This window comes from Poecilia reticulata, linkage group LG17, assembly GCF_000633615.1.
Source record: "Poecilia reticulata strain Guanapo linkage group LG17, Guppy_female_1.0+MT, whole genome shotgun sequence".
Taxonomy (NCBI): Eukaryota; Metazoa; Chordata; class Actinopteri; order Cyprinodontiformes; family Poeciliidae; genus Poecilia; species Poecilia reticulata.
The window spans coordinates 2,792,370-2,809,907 of NC_024347.1; the positions used below are offsets into that span (position 1 = coordinate 2,792,370).

Here is a 17,538-nt window from a genome sequence, read left to right on the forward strand (position 1 = left end):
AGGGACCGGCGAGTGGATTTTGTAATCCTACAAAGTTTGACTCAAACTGAGCGCTAAACAAGCTTAAAGACTTTGTTTCGACTTTCAACCTCACACGAACACTTCGGAGGCAGAGTTTTTGCCTTCGCCTGTCGTCGGCTTTGCCTCCCCCGACCGCTACTGTGGGAGACTGCTGGAGAAGAAAGGGATGAGGCTGCAGTCAGAGGTTTTATATGCAGTGTTTGAAGACGAGAGGTGAGGAGCTGCCGCTCCAGGTCACCCCACGCCGGTGTCAGACTTATGAGGAGGTGGCGTGAGGGGTGGAGGAGCTCCGGCCCGTCTTCCGCTCGTAGTTCACCAGTCGCTGTCCTACCAGGTATCTGTTGGAGAAGTGAGGGATGAGAAAACGCAAAAGGATGTCACTTACAAAATACAACGTCGTCTCACAACGGGGGAATAAATGTGTGCAAAAAAATAGTTGTAGAAGTAGAAAGCCATGAATCCTTTGTTATTCCCCACCTGAGCAGGTGTTAGACTTGAGTTCTAACACAACTCAGATTGTTTCTGAAAAAGTTCAGAAACAATCAATCGGACTAATCGCGATGAATCAATTTTTGAAATAATGGTCAAATAATTTCTAAACTAATCGTTAAAAAAAAAAAAAAAAATCAACTAATAAAATATTTTGGCTGTAACTAAGCCAAAACTGTAAAATGTAAAAACGTATATAAATATTTTGCATTTAGGTAAAAAAAACAAACAAACAAAAACAAAAACACCTTTTTCTGTAAAAAGCCAAAACTTCCAAAGTGGCCCTTTTAGCTTCACCAGGTTTAAATTCACTAACAGAATGCCGTGATGTTGCAATTTAGGCAATAAAATGTTTGTTTTCTTATTTTAAACAGGAAATAAATCATTTGTTTATTTTTTAATCTATTTCTAACATTTTATTAAAAAAAAAAAAAAAAAAAAAGGACAGCAGGGGAGCAGGGAAGTTGTACCGTCAGACCGTCAGTTCCCAAAACCATGCAACAACAACAACAACAAAAAAGCCTTGTAAAAACATGTAGTATCAGTTCAAACCTGTGGGAGTGTGCAATGATAAATCTGCATAATCCGTCAAGTTTTTTTAAAAAATCCGATTAATTGATTAATCGTCAGAATAAAATACTTGTTGATTGCCGCCCTAGAAACCTTTAGCAAGGATCTGTAAGCTGAAAGTAGTTAAACAGATATTAGATTTTACTGACTTGTCGTTTTTGATGTGCTCATAAAGTCGTTTGAACTGGCGAATCTGAAAGGACAAAAAGGCCAGCAGTATGACCACCATCAGCAGAAACGGATAGATCTTCCTCTCCACTAGTATCTGCATCTTCGGCTGCACTCCTGGAAAAAAACAAACAGAGAATGAGGAATGGAAATGACTGGAGCACATGCAGAAATGATGAGAGCAGTTCACTTAATAAAGCACCGAGCAAAGAGGGGGAAAACTCAGTCACTGGGGATTTACTAGCTGGGACTCTGTTGTCATTTATGTATCACATTTAGCTKTTGAGGAAACAAAAATCTTCCCAAAAGGCAATCTGAACTTTTTATTTATTTATTTATTTTTTTTATCGACAGCGCTTTCTGAAATCTTTATAGTTTCCTCAAACACTATTGTAGAGAAATCTGTTGAAACGGTTAAGACATGGGAGATAAACATCCAGAGCTGTCCTCACCCAGCAGTGGTGTGAGGCCTTTAGAGACGATGTAGGGAACACAGAGCAACAGCAGCAGGAGGCAAATGACGGGGGCGGCCAACCGCCGCACGATGAAGTGAAGGTCGATGTTTCTGATGCCGTTGGCGTACACCTGCGAGGAGGAGTGAGGAAATGCTTASGGGATTCCAAAACTTTTTTTTTATTTTTTATTTTTTTACAGACAAACAAGCGAGGATAATTTTGGAATCCCTTTGTTTTCTGCTGGATCCAAAACTAGCAACAATAACAAGGAATTAGTTTTATAATCTACATATAAGAATTTGAATGAGCTCCTCTCGAAATCTGGATGGGCAGAAATCGAAAACAAACCGGTCATACCTTGAAGAAAAAGAGGACTCTCTATCRACATGGAAAAGTCAGGATTGTAATTATAATAATAAGAAGAAATTGGAATAAATTCCAGAGAGTTTGCATCTTTCTGTAGGATTCCACTGCAAATACCAAAACTTAAAATTCAAGATGGCTGGCTGCCGATATCTTAACCTATAGTCATTCTTAACTTCCTGGAGGGAGATGCTTCAAATACAGTTTAAACAATTGTCAAATCACYACACAGTTAARAAATCAGATGTTAATCATTAATAAATGTTGATGCATACAACACAGGGTGCATAGTTCTAAAGCACRTCTCTAAATAAGAGGCTTTAAACGTTTTGGCTTCTTGCACAGAGTATTCAAACGTCCCCGTTTCCGTTTTCTCCTTTCTGATTGGCCGGAAGTGAGACTGACCTGCTCTATGACCGCTTTGAGCCGCCACTGGGGGCCCATCAGTGTTATGGCAGCGATGATTTTTGCATGAAGGACTCCCAGGGCCCAGTCCTGCAGCACAACAAGAAGCCTTTCAAGACATATTTAAAGACATGAAGGCATAKTTTTAAAAACATTTTTAACTTTATTCCAGTTCTCTGGTGTAAACATGATGATTTTTCTACAGAGCATAAAAAAAGAAGAAGCTGGTGRCAGGCTKAGATGTTTAAAACTCTGGAGTTAGTTTGCTCCAGGTCTGTTTAATTTAAGRCAATAAAAGCTGTAAAAAGACAGAGCTTCGACACTAATAAAACACTGAATTAGTCCGTCAGTTTCAGTAGGTCAAACGTGTAGAGCTCATACTTTCCACACACAAAAAAAAGAAGAAATCCATAAAGATGAGTTCCTTCTCGCTTTTTAATTAAACATTTTAATATCACCAGGCGGAGTTATTAAGCGCTGTAGTAAAGGTGCTGTTTAATTCCTTCTTTCCAGCACTGCTGGTGCAGATGAGAGATTATGTGACTGGGATTATGAAGCATTCACAAACAACATTCAGAAACGCAGCTGTTGACATTAGGACTTTTTTTTCTTTTTCCTTTTTTTGCTGGGATTTTGAGATAAATATTCTAATTTGTGAAGGTAAACTTTATTCTTATACCGYTATCCTGACAAAGTATTAATATTAACTGGAGGAAAAACAAGAGTTGTTTCTAGAGGTTGTAGAAAACCAATCCAGTTCTTTTCTGGCATCAGTTAGGAAGCAGCTGTAGAAAAGTTCACATTTATCACCCACATTTTATAAGCCTCAAACCTGGTAAAGTGGACAACTAGTCACTCAGCAAACAAGAAGGAAAAATTATGCGAGACAGTAACTATCAGGAGGAATTCATGTTAAGCTCTATTGCAGTTCCATTAAAAAAAACAAAAAAAAAAAACAAAACAGCATTAAAATCCAACAAAAACTGACAAGTTATGTGAAAATGACCAAATGAGGCAAAAAACACTGAAATAAAATGATAAAAATGATTACACACTCTGATCCCACCGTGTATCTTACTGCATATTCCTACCTGCCATGGGTAGAAGAGAGGCGTCTGGTCCATTGGGACTCTGAGAGGAGCAACGATGACCAGGTCAAACAGCAGGCCCAGCAGCAGGGGGATGACCCCGGCTAACATCACGGCCACCACCACCGTCTTAAAGATCTGCCAAACGAAAACAGTCCAGATTTCACTCGCCGGAGGTTTTCRCCGTCGGGCCGCAGCGGAGGCGGGACGTTACCATGAGCGTCCACTCTTGGACTTTGAGCAGGATGACCATCCTGCCCTGCGGCATCCAGGACAGCAGCACGGTGGCGGCCCGGACGGACACCCAGCAGACGTACAGGCCGCTGGCTGTCGTGTACAGCTCATGGACCACTGCGCTGCCCATCCACAGAGACATGAGCCAGCGACCCACGCACACTGAGGAGGGGAACCAAGCATGAAGGACGGAGAAAGAGGAGCGGAGGGCCAACGCAGACACATAAAATGTAACAACTGGACATAAGGGCACTCTGATACCCTTTGTCTAGRGYATTTYAACGTTATCTGATGTATTCTGTGAAGGACTAAAGTGATAGGGCAGCATCTTGATGTCAAGGCGACTTGTAGATTGTAGAGACGGCTATGTGAGTTAGGGCTGCAGTTGAAAAATCACTTCATTACTTTATTATGACTGTTGATTGTAAAGAGAGTTTTCAAAAAAGGAGAGAAGGAAACATCTAGTTCAGGGTTTCCCTTCAGRAACGCCGTGTTTTAGTTTTAAAAGATGTTAAAAGTTAACAGGAAATTTAATAAAATGTTAATACGTTACACACACAACTATATWGTCTTAAGTTTTRGCTTGGAATGTAATGCTGGTCACAGTCAGAGACAACCTGATTAGGGTCCCCAAGACYGTCAGGGGCCTCCGTTAAGGTTTGAATTTGAGCATTTACTGAGGATGACAACAGTATTAAATTTGATTTAATTGTTTCAGCATAAATTAAAAGCCTTATATTGTTTAACGTTTACATTTAAGATTCAAAGGAAATGGCAAGTTTACTTTGCAAAAGTGCCAAAAATAAATCTTCGTAGTTTGGTTTGTAGCGTTACCATAGCTACAATCTGACGCTACGAGTTTAATCTTTGCATTTGTTTACARATAATACAATAATAAAAATAATAATAATCAATTAAACTTGGTCCCTCTCTCAGATTCCACCAAATCCGTATAGATGGTGTTTTTCTACAAGAGGGGATTGAAGGGGTTAAAATATATTCTGCCTAAGGCTGTATAAAATCTTGGCCCAGCCCTGGCCACATTTAAAAGTAAAATAAATTATTTAAAAAATGGCCTAAAATGGACAATAACACGTATTTGTAAACTTAACTAAATATACTTAGGGTACCAAAATGTATGTTTAATCAACCTAAATTATCTGTGATTGCTCTAATTCCAGTGCTTTACCTGGGAGTGTAAGACAGATTAGACTCGCGAGTAAAAGAGTCACACACATGAAGACCACCAGCAGAACGATCTGAACAAGAACATATGAAAGAAAACTTTTAAAAATCAGAGCGACGTGACTGACGTTAATGTGCTGAAGTCGTCTGTGAAAAGGCACCTTGAGGAGGAAGTGTGGGGGTCGGTGGTAGGGCTGGAACGCCTGAGGRCCGACCCGCTGCAGGATGGCTTGGTGGGCGGCGTGGAGCCCGCCCCCGAGCCCCAGGTTGCGGTTGTTGTTGAGTCGATTGGGCGCGTTGTTCAGTTGGTTTGCATCGTCTTCGTGGTCCCCCAGGAGGTATGAGTGAAGGTCGCTGTTGGCAGGATGTTTATTGCCCAAACATAGAGACGCAGAGTTCAGTGTTTTTTTTATGCACCACAAATCTGGAACAAACTTCCAGAGAACTGCAAAGACGCTGAAACACTGAACTCCTTTAAATCAAGGCTAACAAAAAACATCCAACCTGGTTTGAAATATTTGATGTATATTTGCTTGATGATGACAGAATTTGGCAAAATGTTTATTGCTTGTTTCACAATTGGTCGCTGAATAATGTGTTTATAGCGTTAAGCACTCTGAGCTGCCTGAGTGATGACATGTTATACAAATAAACCTTATTTACTACTTTATATACCGAATCCTATGATAAAATAAGAGGACAAGAGAAGAACACTAACAAAAACGAAAATAATTTCAACTTCCATGTAAACCCCACAGCTCGTTCTACAAAGACAAAAGCTTAGCTTGTGTGTCAGACCTACAGCACATATCCAGCCATGAAGGTCCAGGCGTGGACAAGACGTTTGAGCCACTGCCGAGTGTGACCCTGTTCCAGTAAGGCGGGCAGGACCACCTGAAGCAGCAGCAGCTCCAGCGACAGCTCACTGACCGGCGCGTCACTGTGGAAGCCACACACCCACCAAGTCTCCCATTCACTACATAATGGTAACATCACTATTGATAACCAGTCATTTTTTACTTTACCTATGCGTGGACCGGCCAAATGAGGCTCGGTTTGAATTTGCCGCACCTGTACAGCATGACGTTGTAGGGGAGGAAGGCTGGGGAGAGCAGCTTAATGATCCTGATTGGAAGCCACAGCATCAGCAGGACGATTGAGCCGAACACCACCTGGTGGGAGCGTACACACACACACACACACACACAGGTAAAACACACACACAGCGTAACAAGCAGCAGCGTGACAAGGTTAGCACGAGGAAGAGACACAGAGAGAAAAAGAGGTCTGATCACCACCGAAGGAGATCTCTGAGTCTAAACCAGAGCGGCAGCATTTATGCAGAGATTAAATTACAAGCAGGTGGCCTTTATTTGGGATTGGTTGTAAACAGACAGGTCAAAACAGCAAACTTTGCTGGACAATAAATTGTCCCAGACGTTATTGCGATAAACGATAATGTTTGGAGAATGTTTTCAAGTAATGGTGACAATAACGCAAGAGCACGTTCTCAAAAAGTCAATAAACTTTAAATTCTTAAGAACATGTGACACTGGAACTGGAAGACATTTTAAATATCCAAAATAAATAAACAAAATAATCCATCCATAAAATGGATWATAAAAATTMATTAAACAAAAATTATCCTTCAGAAAAAAAAGGACTAATAAAAAAGAAAATAGGCAAATCATGCAAATGGAAATTATTCTGATAGTTTTAATTTATCATGCGATTAGTTGATTTATTGTTTATTGTGACAAGCTGCTGTACAGAATATCATTGAGGGGCATTAGCTTAAAGGTGGAAAGGGGGACAAATTCATATGGAAAATAATAGAACATTTTAAAGCAGATAGAATTTGTCTAGTAGAAATAGTATTATTTTGTTTCGTGAAAAGAATAAAATATGAACATTGTCCTTGAACACAAAAACATTCGCTTCCAAAATATACTTTAGATATCTGAAATGTATTTTTTGAGAACCATAAAAAAAAAAGAAAGTTTGTTGGACTTTTTTTTCTTTTTAAACTTACCACTGAGAGTGTGAATCTCCGGAGGTGTCTGTAGATTGGCAGATGAATCATCTCCTGCACTGGGTTGAAGTCTGGGTCATTCAGGTTCCGCAGGAACCACAGCACACCTGGGCGAAGAACCTGCTCACGCGCAAACCAGAAACGTATCTCAGAGGGACGCCTTTCTCAAACGCAACTCTTCACACGTGTGAGCGGGTGTGGCTTTACCTCTCTGAGCAGGAGGATGAAGGAGGCGAAGTAAAAGACGTACACCATGCCGACAAGCCAGTGGAGGAACATTGTTGTACCAGGAGCAGAGTCGAAACTCTGCTCTCTGTCCTTCAGTGTCGCATCGAACATGTCCTGCAATGAAAACGATTACTTTTTAGTTCATATAGGGATTTAGGCTAAATGGTCAAACGTTTAAATGCCGTTATTTTAACAAAAATCTTCACGCTGCCCAGGATGCAACTGAAGTAACACGGCCACAATGTTTCGTCTCTACTCGTTTGCTTTACCAGTGAACAAATGTCCAGCCACCAGCCGCAAATGAGAGGGAACAAGCCGATCTCCATGACAACCAGAAGGGAAACCTGAGAGAGAGGGGGAAAAAAAACAAACAAGCAAAGCCTTGCAATTAAAGTTTGTTTTCATATCATTAAAATGATTCAAATTGCCTTTGAGATTGAAAGCTTTGCTACAAATGAACTAAGTGTGTGTGTAGAGAGAGATGGAGGGCAAGTGCTTCCAGTGTTTTTTTTACCTTGACAACAATGTAGCAGACACCCAGCAGGCGTCTGGGCCGCTGGAACTTAATGAGGGAAGCCAAAGCCTGCAGCAGCCGCAATTAAGGACTTATACAAATGGACAAGAGAAACCTGGACTTGAAAATGTTTGAAAACTCTCCATGCTGGTACTTGCACTTCACAAGCAAAAGCATATAGAGCATAAGCTTCCGTGTGTTGATCAATTCAATGAAACCCCCAATAAAACACATTAAAGACTGTGGTTGTAATATGACAAAACATATTCAAGGCATGCAAATACATGAAAGACATTGTACGACAGGAACACTGACTCAAACTGAAATTCTTTTGGATAAATGTGAAAGATTTCAAGATTTTGTGACAATTATTTCCCAAAAAAAAAAAAAAAGTGCAGCATGAAGAGGATACATGGCAGACTATGAGAGTAGCAGCCAGGAGGATGTACCCCACTACTGTGGTGATGAGGCCGTCAAAATGTGAGGCTTTGATCTGCAGAGAGGGGAAAAAAAAAAAAAAAGATTTTTTTGACCGTCCCGTCAAGGCAGAAGTTCCTCATTGTGCATTCTGGTGAACTTACATAGTCTTCAAAGCCCAGCCCAACAACTGAGAAATGGCCGATGTGGTACGGGCAGAAAGCTGGAAGAAAATGCAGGAAGGTTCTCGTGTCAATAAAAGAGACAAAACTTTGTCAAAGCTTGTGACTCCATATAAAGACTGACTGAACTCACCAAACACCAAGATGAAGAGTGTGTTAAGAGACACCACCCAGAAGACGTGTTCCTGGAAACGGACACGAGACAAGGTTCATGTTTAATGTAATTTACACGGCTTATTTCAGCACTGAAGTTCTCGTGGAAGCCTTTCACGTTAGAACTTTTGGGCCCTTTAAAGATGTGTATTAATCTAATTTACAAGATTTTAAATTACGTGTGAAGTAGTGCAAGAAAAACAATGAACCTACCAAGAAAACAAGGGAGCCATCCAGTCCAAGCATCTGAGAAACAAATGTAGAATAAGACTAAAACTTAGCCAAACTAAAACAATGTCTGTCAAGACGTGTGTGCACCTCATTCTGGCTGCCAGAGAGCAAGAGAAAGCAAGCCGTACAGAAAGAAGCAGTTGACCTTTCAACCTCTATCGGAGAACATGTTGGATTTAGAAACATCGGCAGCCTTGAGGAAAGTTCACAGTTACCACTCTACTTTTTCTAGACGGAGGCTGCTGTTTTTCTAAAATGCTAAGACATTAAAGACGATTTAAGATGTCAGTTCTGAAATTGTTGCCTTAGTTTTCAAAGATGAGAAAAACCTTATTTTAAGCCGTCATGTTGTAGCGCCTTTGCTTTTAAGGCAGATGATAATGACTTTTCACAAGAGCAAGCAGAGAACAAAAAAATATATATAATCATTTTTAAAAGAAATGAGTTAAAACAACAATCGGAGCTCGGAAATTAGCCACAGAATCTCTGATCTCTGCATTTTCAGTAGTAATGGAGGCTATTTCTGTGCAATTTAAAAAAAGAACTTCAAATAAGATTAAATCAACGCCAGCAACCAAAAGGGGAAATAAAGATTCCTACCCTTTCCCAGGTCAGCTCCTCTGCTGCTCGGTCCCATTCCAGGGCGTTCCAGTTCAAATCTTTTGAAAAGAAGGAAGATGCTTAAAGAAGACAAGAAGTAGTACTGACAGCCTAAGAATGTTTTTTTTGTAATATTATGTATACTGTTTTAGGCACGTTGAGTTACAACTTAAATTTATCCAAAGGTAAATCTCAGAACTCCTTTGTGCTAAATTCAGCTAATCCCACTTAGCCGTACACCCAACTTGTCATCACTTTCCCAACATTTACAGAAATGCAGTAAAATCCCAATGAGCAAAAATTATTTAAAAAATGTGTTTGAGCGCTGAAACACAAGCATCGCAAAGTAGCCAGCAAAAAAAGAAATAAATAAAATTTTTTTTGATCTTTCCTCACCTTGCCCTGCATTGTTGGCATCAGCGGCATCCTCCTCCCGCCCCTCTTCCTCGTCTTCCTCATCATCTTCTTCCCCGTCATCATCCTCGTCCTCTCCGTTGTTGTCGTCCAGTTCCGCTTCGTCGCCGGCGTCCTGCTGATTGGCCCGGTCCGGCTCGTCGGCGCCGTGCTCTCCAGGGTGCCCTGCCTCATCTGCGGCAGCAGGGACGTCGGCTGCTGCCGCGGCATCAGCCGCATTCTGCACAGCAATGAATTGTTAAAAAAAATTTAATAGACGGATGAGTCGTGGCTGGTACTATATGCAGCAGATATATTCATCCTACACTGCAAAAAAATCTAACTCTTACCAAGTCTTTTTGTCAAGTTTCTAGTGTAAATATCTTAGAAAAATTGAAATACAGCAAAACAAATGGGAGCTTGTTTTAAGTCAATAATTCCTTAATGTTAATGAAAAAGTGCTAGTTCCACTGGTATTTTATTTATAACAAGACATTTTCCCATGTAATATGTGAAATAATCTGCCAATGGAGCTGGTACTTTTCCCATTAAAGTTAAAGGAATTATTGACTGAAAACAAGCTTCCATATCTTGCTGAAAAGTTATTTGTAAGTTAGTTTTGTCTTATTTCAAGTTTTGTAAAATACTCGGTAGGATTAAATTTTTTTTGTAGTGTATTTGCGTACAGAAAATATTCAGCTTCCTATTTCCACATCTGCCAGCCTCACTCTCAGATTTCCCAGTGGCGGGTTTCGATTCAACAATTCAACAAATTTTATTATTTTTTTTGTGATTTTTACCAATCATTCAGAACATATGACACACATTTTTCAGATCGGTTTGCTATTGTGGAATATTCACGTAGGAAAAACGGGGAATTAGTTGAACACATCCACATGACCGTCGCCACGTGCAGGAAAATCTGAAAAAGTAGTCGAAGTTCAGCGTGAGCGGCGCTCACCTCGTTAGCTTGTGCGGGACGGTTGGGCTGGTTTGGAACCAGAGGGGGTTGATTCGGCTCCAGCCACTGTGGGGCTCCACCGTGGACAATCTGCTCTCTAAGCCACACCAGGCTGATGAAGGCACACAGCGTGCAGGTGACCACGAAACAGCCCTGGAGGCAGTCGGCGAGCAGGTTTTGCCTGCAAAGTAAAAAATATGCTGAAATGTGCTCCATGATCCGTCTAATGAAGGGAGATTGGTGAAATGAGCAATTAGGAGGAAAATTGGTAGTTGGTTAGGACAATGGGACAGAGGGGTTTCCGTACATTTTCACCTTAAAATTCCAAATTTACTATAAAAGTAAGAAAAGAAAACTTTTTTTAAATGCATTCTTTTGGTCAAATGATTTAGAAAACTGACCTCTGCAGGTAATTTTATTTTTATATTTGAGTGTTTTTACTTGCTTTGTAAATGTTAATAAAAAAAACTATTTTTTCAGTAAGATTTCCAGTGCCGAAAGCCAGTGGCGGTTTGTGATACAGGCAGATGCCCAGGGCGGCATTAGAAAGGGATGGGTCGCCCCAAAAACTAGAAAATAAAATATTTGTAAGCTCTACTCTGAGCATGTTTGCTGCTAATTATATGCGTGCGCAGTGGAGTAATTCAGACTCAAATTCAGAAATACTTTATTGATCCCAAAGGGAAATTAATTGTTGAAAAAGAGAAATTAATGTTGAGTTAAAGTTTCTCCTACTTGCTGCTGAGAACTGGAAGTCTACATTACCTGGTTTCTGCTGGAAGAAAAGCAAAATCTGATAATTGCTTGCGTTTTAATTAGTTGGGGGTGGCAGAAGGAGGGACGTGCCCGGGGCAGCATTCCTGAAAGATCCACCACTGCTCACTGCCTTAAAACCGCCGGATCAAAAACTGTCTGAGTTTCTTTAAAGAATGGAGGAATGAATTTCATAGCTGGCTTTTGAAAGCTCAACAACACGACGGCCAGTGAAGAGCTGCAAAAACCACAAACAGGAAGACAAACTCAAGGACAGACACTTACGTGGAAAGCATATCTAAAGGCAGGGTAAGGAGAGAGCTCACGGAGCCGGTAAACAAACACTTGTAGATGCGACCTGGCAGGAAGACACAAAACGTCGGTAAGAATAAACGTGGTAAAAGCCTGTTCTGAGTTCTTCTATTTATTTGAGTTGCTTTGTTGTTGCTTGTTTTTGGGACTTACATGCGGTGAGAGGCACAACGCCTAGCCAGGCAAAGGCCACCAGAGTGTAGTGGAACCAGTATCTGATGGCCGTTCCGATGCTGGTGACCAGCCCTGCAAAGATGTCTTGGACAGGTAGACGGGACGGCATGTCGGGAGAGTAGACTGGAGGAAACAACAGATATCTGGAATGACTCGTTTAAGTTAAATGTGTCCGATGCTGATTCATCTTTTCACATTCTGACATGTTACAACCACAACTTTTCTTTTTGTTGACTGATACAAATTAGCACATAAAAACAAAATGGAAATTAATGTTTTTTTGTTGTTGTTTTTTTTTGCAACAAATAAAAATCTAAACAGTGTGGTGTGCATTTTTATCCAGCCACCTTTTGCTATATTTAGAGTTCCAAGTACAGCTGCAAGTCTTTTACAAAGTGTAGCCATAATAATTTTATTTGCAAAACAACTCGAGCTCAGTCAGGTTAGGAACACGAATTAGGAAAGTCTTTTCATTTGGCTTTAGGTCTGGACTTTGACTGGGCCATTTCAAACACATAAACATAGCCTCAATCTAAACAACTTGAGTGGCAAACTTAAAAAGTGATTTATAAATTTGTATTTGTCAAAATGTGAAAAAGTTAAATTGGTGTGAATTCTCCTGCATGGCACAGTTTTTTTGTCTTCCCTCCTTTCTTTTTACAGAATGACTCACTTGGTGTAAATGCAAACCTGTGTTTGCATAATTCACAATATTCTTTCCGACTGTGTTTCAGCCACTGCAGTAGGCTGTGAAGACAAAACACAACAGGATGAGTTCAACAGCATCATTTCTGGTATTTATTCCCAAAGTAAAGTTGCGCAGTTAATTCTAATCATAACTTCTTTGTTTAAACATTTGGAGTTTGACGTTTAATATTAGGACTTATTAAAGCAACGGCTTGACATCGAGAGCAACAGACAGTAGAGCTGAAAACACCTTCATTAGGGCGTACTAATGTTTTCACACTCATACCATTCCTGGTGGATAAACTTGATGCTGCCAGTGCAAACACAAGGGTGGTAGAGAGGTTTTTCCTGGGTTCCCTCCGAGCGACACACTCGACAAATGTCCGCTGTAAAACACACACATGGAAACATACATTTAGGAAGGTTTTGAATGTTTTTGTCAAAATTACTCCCGACACAGCATTTCTCTCTTACAGATCACCTACAATCAGCAGAAGTTCAATAAATTCATGAGTGACTTTATTGAACTTTTTTTTTTCCATAGTAAAAACACATAAATGTCTTGAACAAAAGAAAACTATAAATGATTCTGAATTTTAGAGCCAGTTTACAGGTCTAGTTCTCCCAGTTCTCTCTGACGTTGATGTTGTCTGGAGACTATAAAAGTGTTTCAATTTCTTTTTTTTTTCCCTCCATGTGCATTTAATCAGTAAGTCAGAAGAACAAAAATACTAACATAAAAAAGTCTGAAATTCAGGACTGACTTCGCAAATCCAAGACACAGTATGCCACTTTTTCCACATTTGCACAGTGTTATTACCAGTCAAGTTGTTACCATTATCATTGCTATTATTTATTATACTTGTGTCCTTTGGAGAATCAAACATTTTCTTGTCCACATCTTGAAAATGATAACAACTCGCATACTTTTGCAAGACTGCTTAGAAACTCTGCATTACCTGAAAACGCAAATCTTGAAGCCTAACAAATTGAAATATAATATTGTCAGGTGAAGAGGACAGGGCAACAGTGCCAAACTATAATCCTTGGATTACCCTTTGTAGTTCAGTGACAAAAATAAAATGCCTATAATTAGCCGGTGATGGCATTTAGAATGCCCTCGTTGGTTATCCGCAACCGACTACCAGCGTGAATGTCAATTTATTACAAGTCAGGCATAAGGGAAGCGAGTTGGGCGTTTTGAAAGATTATATAATTATGTAGTGTGTAATGTAGCATCTATGGAACACCCGAGTAGAATGATTAGAAATCAACATAAATCTATAAATGTAGCATTTTTAACTGGTACAAGTGCAGAAACTATAAAACAGTGTTACCTAATTAATGGTATGCGTAGCTAGCTTGCTACTGTACGTAACCGTCTGATAACGGTGCAACTTAATCAACGTTATCTTGAAAAACCAGAGAAACTTTGCACGGGGTTATACCAGAGTCGATTTGTATTTCGTAACTATTTGAGGGGTTTCAAGTGGAACCTTCCGGTATTTCATATCATGTTTCTAAATGCCAAACCGCAGCAACCAAACACAGCTGTTTGTATTTACAGATCTGGGCTAACAGATGGAAGCTAATTCCCGTTAGCTGCGGAGCTAACACTAATTGGCTAACGGTTTCTTAAATTTCACTCAACACTAGCCATCTCTACAGAACGCATAAAACCCTCCTTTGACTCTGTCGTTGGTTCAGACTTACACAAACCATGACGCGCGTAGCTTCAACACGAGCGGCATAAGTCGCAACACAAAATTAGATCATTTTAAGTTTGAACATTAGCTACCTTCTTCTGCGGTATCCATCTTGGCTGGCTGCTAAGCTCCACACATGCAGCCCGACGGTGGGGTGGAAAAGAGAGCCGTCAACTATCTCCGAGTAAACATTTTGGCACCGTGTTTACTTTCAAACGGCCAGAATAACATGGGTTTTAAAAAAAATCCGTACGTTTCTTGATAGTTATTCGGCTAGCAGTCAATACATACTCAAAGAGACAACACGTGATAGTACGGCTTATTCACCACTAGATGGCACCAAATAGCAATGAGACAGTTTTTTTTTTTTTTACATTACAGCATTTGTTTTTATTAAATACACACAAAGCCAACAAATTATACAAGCATTAATGAGAGTAGCACTCTCTGTTGCTGTGAGAAATGTAGCTCTCTCAACTTACCATCACCATGTTTGATTTAGAGAGTCTCGTTTTGAACACAAGATAAATCATTTCAAAAAATACATTATTTATTCCAAAGGGAAATACAAATTACTCATGTAATCTAATTTTCTTCATAGAGCAATTTTGAATAGGGATGCTGTGGGCAGCTAATTTAAAGTATATTTCTGCAAATAACAACAAAAAATTAATCTGGGAGCTTTAGGAAACACTTAATGATCTCATCAATGTGGGTGTGATTTTTGTTCTAACAACGTTTTGCCCGTTTTTCTGTGCAGATCTGAGTGAAATGTTTTGGCGTCATACACCCACACGGTGTCTATGCCTTCCCCCTCACTGCTTTCAGGGACCCATGTGGGAAAGGGGAAGCGGCAGGCGACCACCTTGGCTGAACTTGGCAGCTCATTTGCCAGCTTGACCTCCAGCTGATCCATCTGCAGTCATGAAAAAAAAAAAAAAACACAAAACATATTAGGGATTTTGAATACTAAATACAAGCAACATCTTATTTAATTTGTACCGCAATTTACACCCAGCAAGATTTTATCCCAGAGTTACAAACTCACCATTTGAGGAACTCCAAAAATAACCACATTGGAATACTGAGCAAAGCTAGCCTGCCAAAAAGGACAAAAACATTTGGGTTTTAGAGTAGAATTAAATAGTTTTACCGTGTATTTATCACACTAAATGAACACTCGGACGCGCTCCGCTAATCAGGAGCCAACCAAACCTTCCACAAATCCGAGATGTGAAAGGAGGTGGAGCGGTGGACGCCTTCTCTCCAGGCCCTGTAGCGAGAATACCAAACCAACCAAGGGTTCAGCTCCAAACCAGAAGCCTGAAATCCACACTTTGCTGCTGCGATCACCTGCAAAAAAAAAAAAAGAGAGAGAGAGAGAGAGGAGACAGTAAAGTTAGAAGTGAGCTAATTTTTATGTTTCAATAAGTCATTATTAAAGCAACAATAAAGTAGGAAATGGAATAAAATATTCCATTTCTTACTTTATTCCATAGTAGGAAATGGAATAAAGCCATCATGAGACATTGGCTTCCCGCAGGACAGAATGTAGCAATACTGAAGATAATTAAGGACAGCCATTCCATTTTTTTTTTTTTTTTTTTTTGTAATTTCCTAAAAGGGGATAAACCATTTTCTGGCAGGATGAGATTAGAGGGATCTGACTTCATTATGTGAGACGGTCATATTCTGCAGATTCACATACTTTATTCATGAATGAATTAAATAACTCACTGGTGAGGCTTTGAATTCTGAAAGCAAATGAAGTGAGCTATCGGTTTCCACCTGTCTGAAATGTTATTCTTTAACAGACTCGACGAAATCAACAGAAGCTATTGAAATGAATAAAGAGAAAATACCAGACCAAGTTAAATTGCTTGAATTGGCTGTTTAGTCAACAAAACATGGGGATAAATGAAAAAGTACTTTGTCTGATCAAAGTTCTCTGTTAAGTTTTTCATCTCAGGAAAACTGCTACAGTAATGGATATTGAAATAAAATCAAATGATCAGAGTGGGACATTATTCAGCATTCAAGGCTGCTATGCTTGTGATATATTTGGTGACACATGTTGCTTAATGCAGGGTAAAAAGGTATTACATGGAATAGATTTTTGTGGGTTTACAACTTAAGGTTAAAGTTTTTAGAATATCATTTGTTAATTTTTTCTTACAGGAGGCAAAATAATCAGATTATATGAATATAATTTACAATTAATTTACTCTCAAGATCTAAACATATTTACTTTGAAAAGAATGGTGATATTCTCGTTCACTGTTTAAAATTGAGAAAATATCAGAATAAACTGACTATTACAAGTCCAAATGGATTTCTAATGGTTCCCCCAGTTGGTAGAGCATTCATGATTGCATGGTGACTGTTTTAGACTAAATAATAATAATAATAATAATAAATTACCTATTTTGTATGAGTTTTAATGTTAACTTAAAAAACTAGCCAAGATTAGCTTTTTAAATGCAGCAAATGCATATTTAATTAATAAATATATGAAAATGATTATTTGAAGCCACTTTATTTGAAACTATATATTTTGACACAACTGTTGTAAATTTGAAAACAGACGAAAACAGTCTGTTTGCTGCGTGAGTTGTCCAAATTAAAATCCTGCCCAGGGCCTCAAAAAGCCTGGGAGCGCCACTGTGCATATACGCACACTTACTATCCTTCCATCTCCGCTTCCGATGTCCACCAGAGTCCCCGTTCTGGCCCGCAGCACCCTGAGGACGTTCTCCACCTGAGCCGTGGTGGCTGGAACAAACGGGAGGCAGACTCTTCTGAGGGCAGGGGCAACAAACGGAGCGGACACCGCGTAAAGAGCGACCAGCGACCCTCCAACAACCCCGGTGACGACCAGCCCGAGTCGACTTTTGCCCCGTCTCCCCTCGCTGACAGCTCCGTTACCCTGTCCAGTGTCCAGAGCCAGCTCATGTTGTGACATGATGATACCCCGCACACGCTAAAAGTCAGCTAGCGTTAGCTAACCTCCATGAACAGTGCTCAAGTGTTAGCAGATATTGAAAAATCTCACTAAGCAAAAATGCAAAAAAAAACAAACAAAAATACCTGTTATTTATCAACCCTCGGCCACTTTTAATGTCCTTATACAACCGATAAAAACTGAATTAAAACTAGTTTTTACTTCGGGATTTGTTTAGGCTCTGACTGCAAGCTGAGTGGTACACGACTGCCACCT

General features: G+C 39.8%; 1 protein-coding gene and 1 pseudogene across 2 annotated transcripts; both read right to left on the minus strand.

Moving 5' to 3' along the window:
- Positions 1-194: 194 nt before the first annotated feature.
- LOC103478923 (E3 ubiquitin-protein ligase MARCH6-like) lies at positions 195-14,600 on the minus strand (annotated as a pseudogene).
- A 123-nt stretch (positions 14,601-14,723) lies between these two features.
- Positions 14,724-17,524, minus strand: atpsckmt (fATP synthase c subunit lysine N-methyltransferase). Of its 2 annotated transcripts, none has more exons than XM_008433048.2 (4): positions 16,999-17,524; positions 15,537-15,674; positions 15,370-15,420; positions 14,724-15,237 (listed from the first exon to the last, which is right to left on the minus strand). In XM_008433048.2, exons 1-4 carry the CDS (start codon positions 17,281-17,283, stop codon positions 15,028-15,030), a joined length of 684 nt encoding a protein of 227 aa, XP_008431270.1. In that variant the 5' UTR covers positions 17,284-17,524; the 3' UTR covers positions 14,724-15,027. The 2 variants fall into 2 exon arrangements, with proteins under 2 accessions (XP_008431270.1, XP_008431272.1); XM_008433050.2 differs by having other exon boundaries at positions 14,728-15,237; positions 17,005-17,524.
- Positions 17,525-17,538: the final 14 nt, after the last annotated feature.

Excerpts from the sequence above, each read along its gene's own strand:
- atpsckmt (XM_008433048.2), bottom strand. The coding sequence starts at position 17,283 with ATGTCACAACATGAGCTGGCTCTGGACACTGGACAGGGTAACGGAGCT. Across the intron at positions 15,421-15,536 it reads ACATCTCGGATTTGTGGAAG|GCTAGCTTTGCTCAGTATTC; the intron begins GTTTGGTTGGCT and ends CCTTTTTGGCAG. Across the intron at positions 15,238-15,369 it reads TTTTTGGAGTTCCTCAAATG|ATGGATCAGCTGGAGGTCAA; the intron begins GTGAGTTTGTAA and ends TCATGACTGCAG.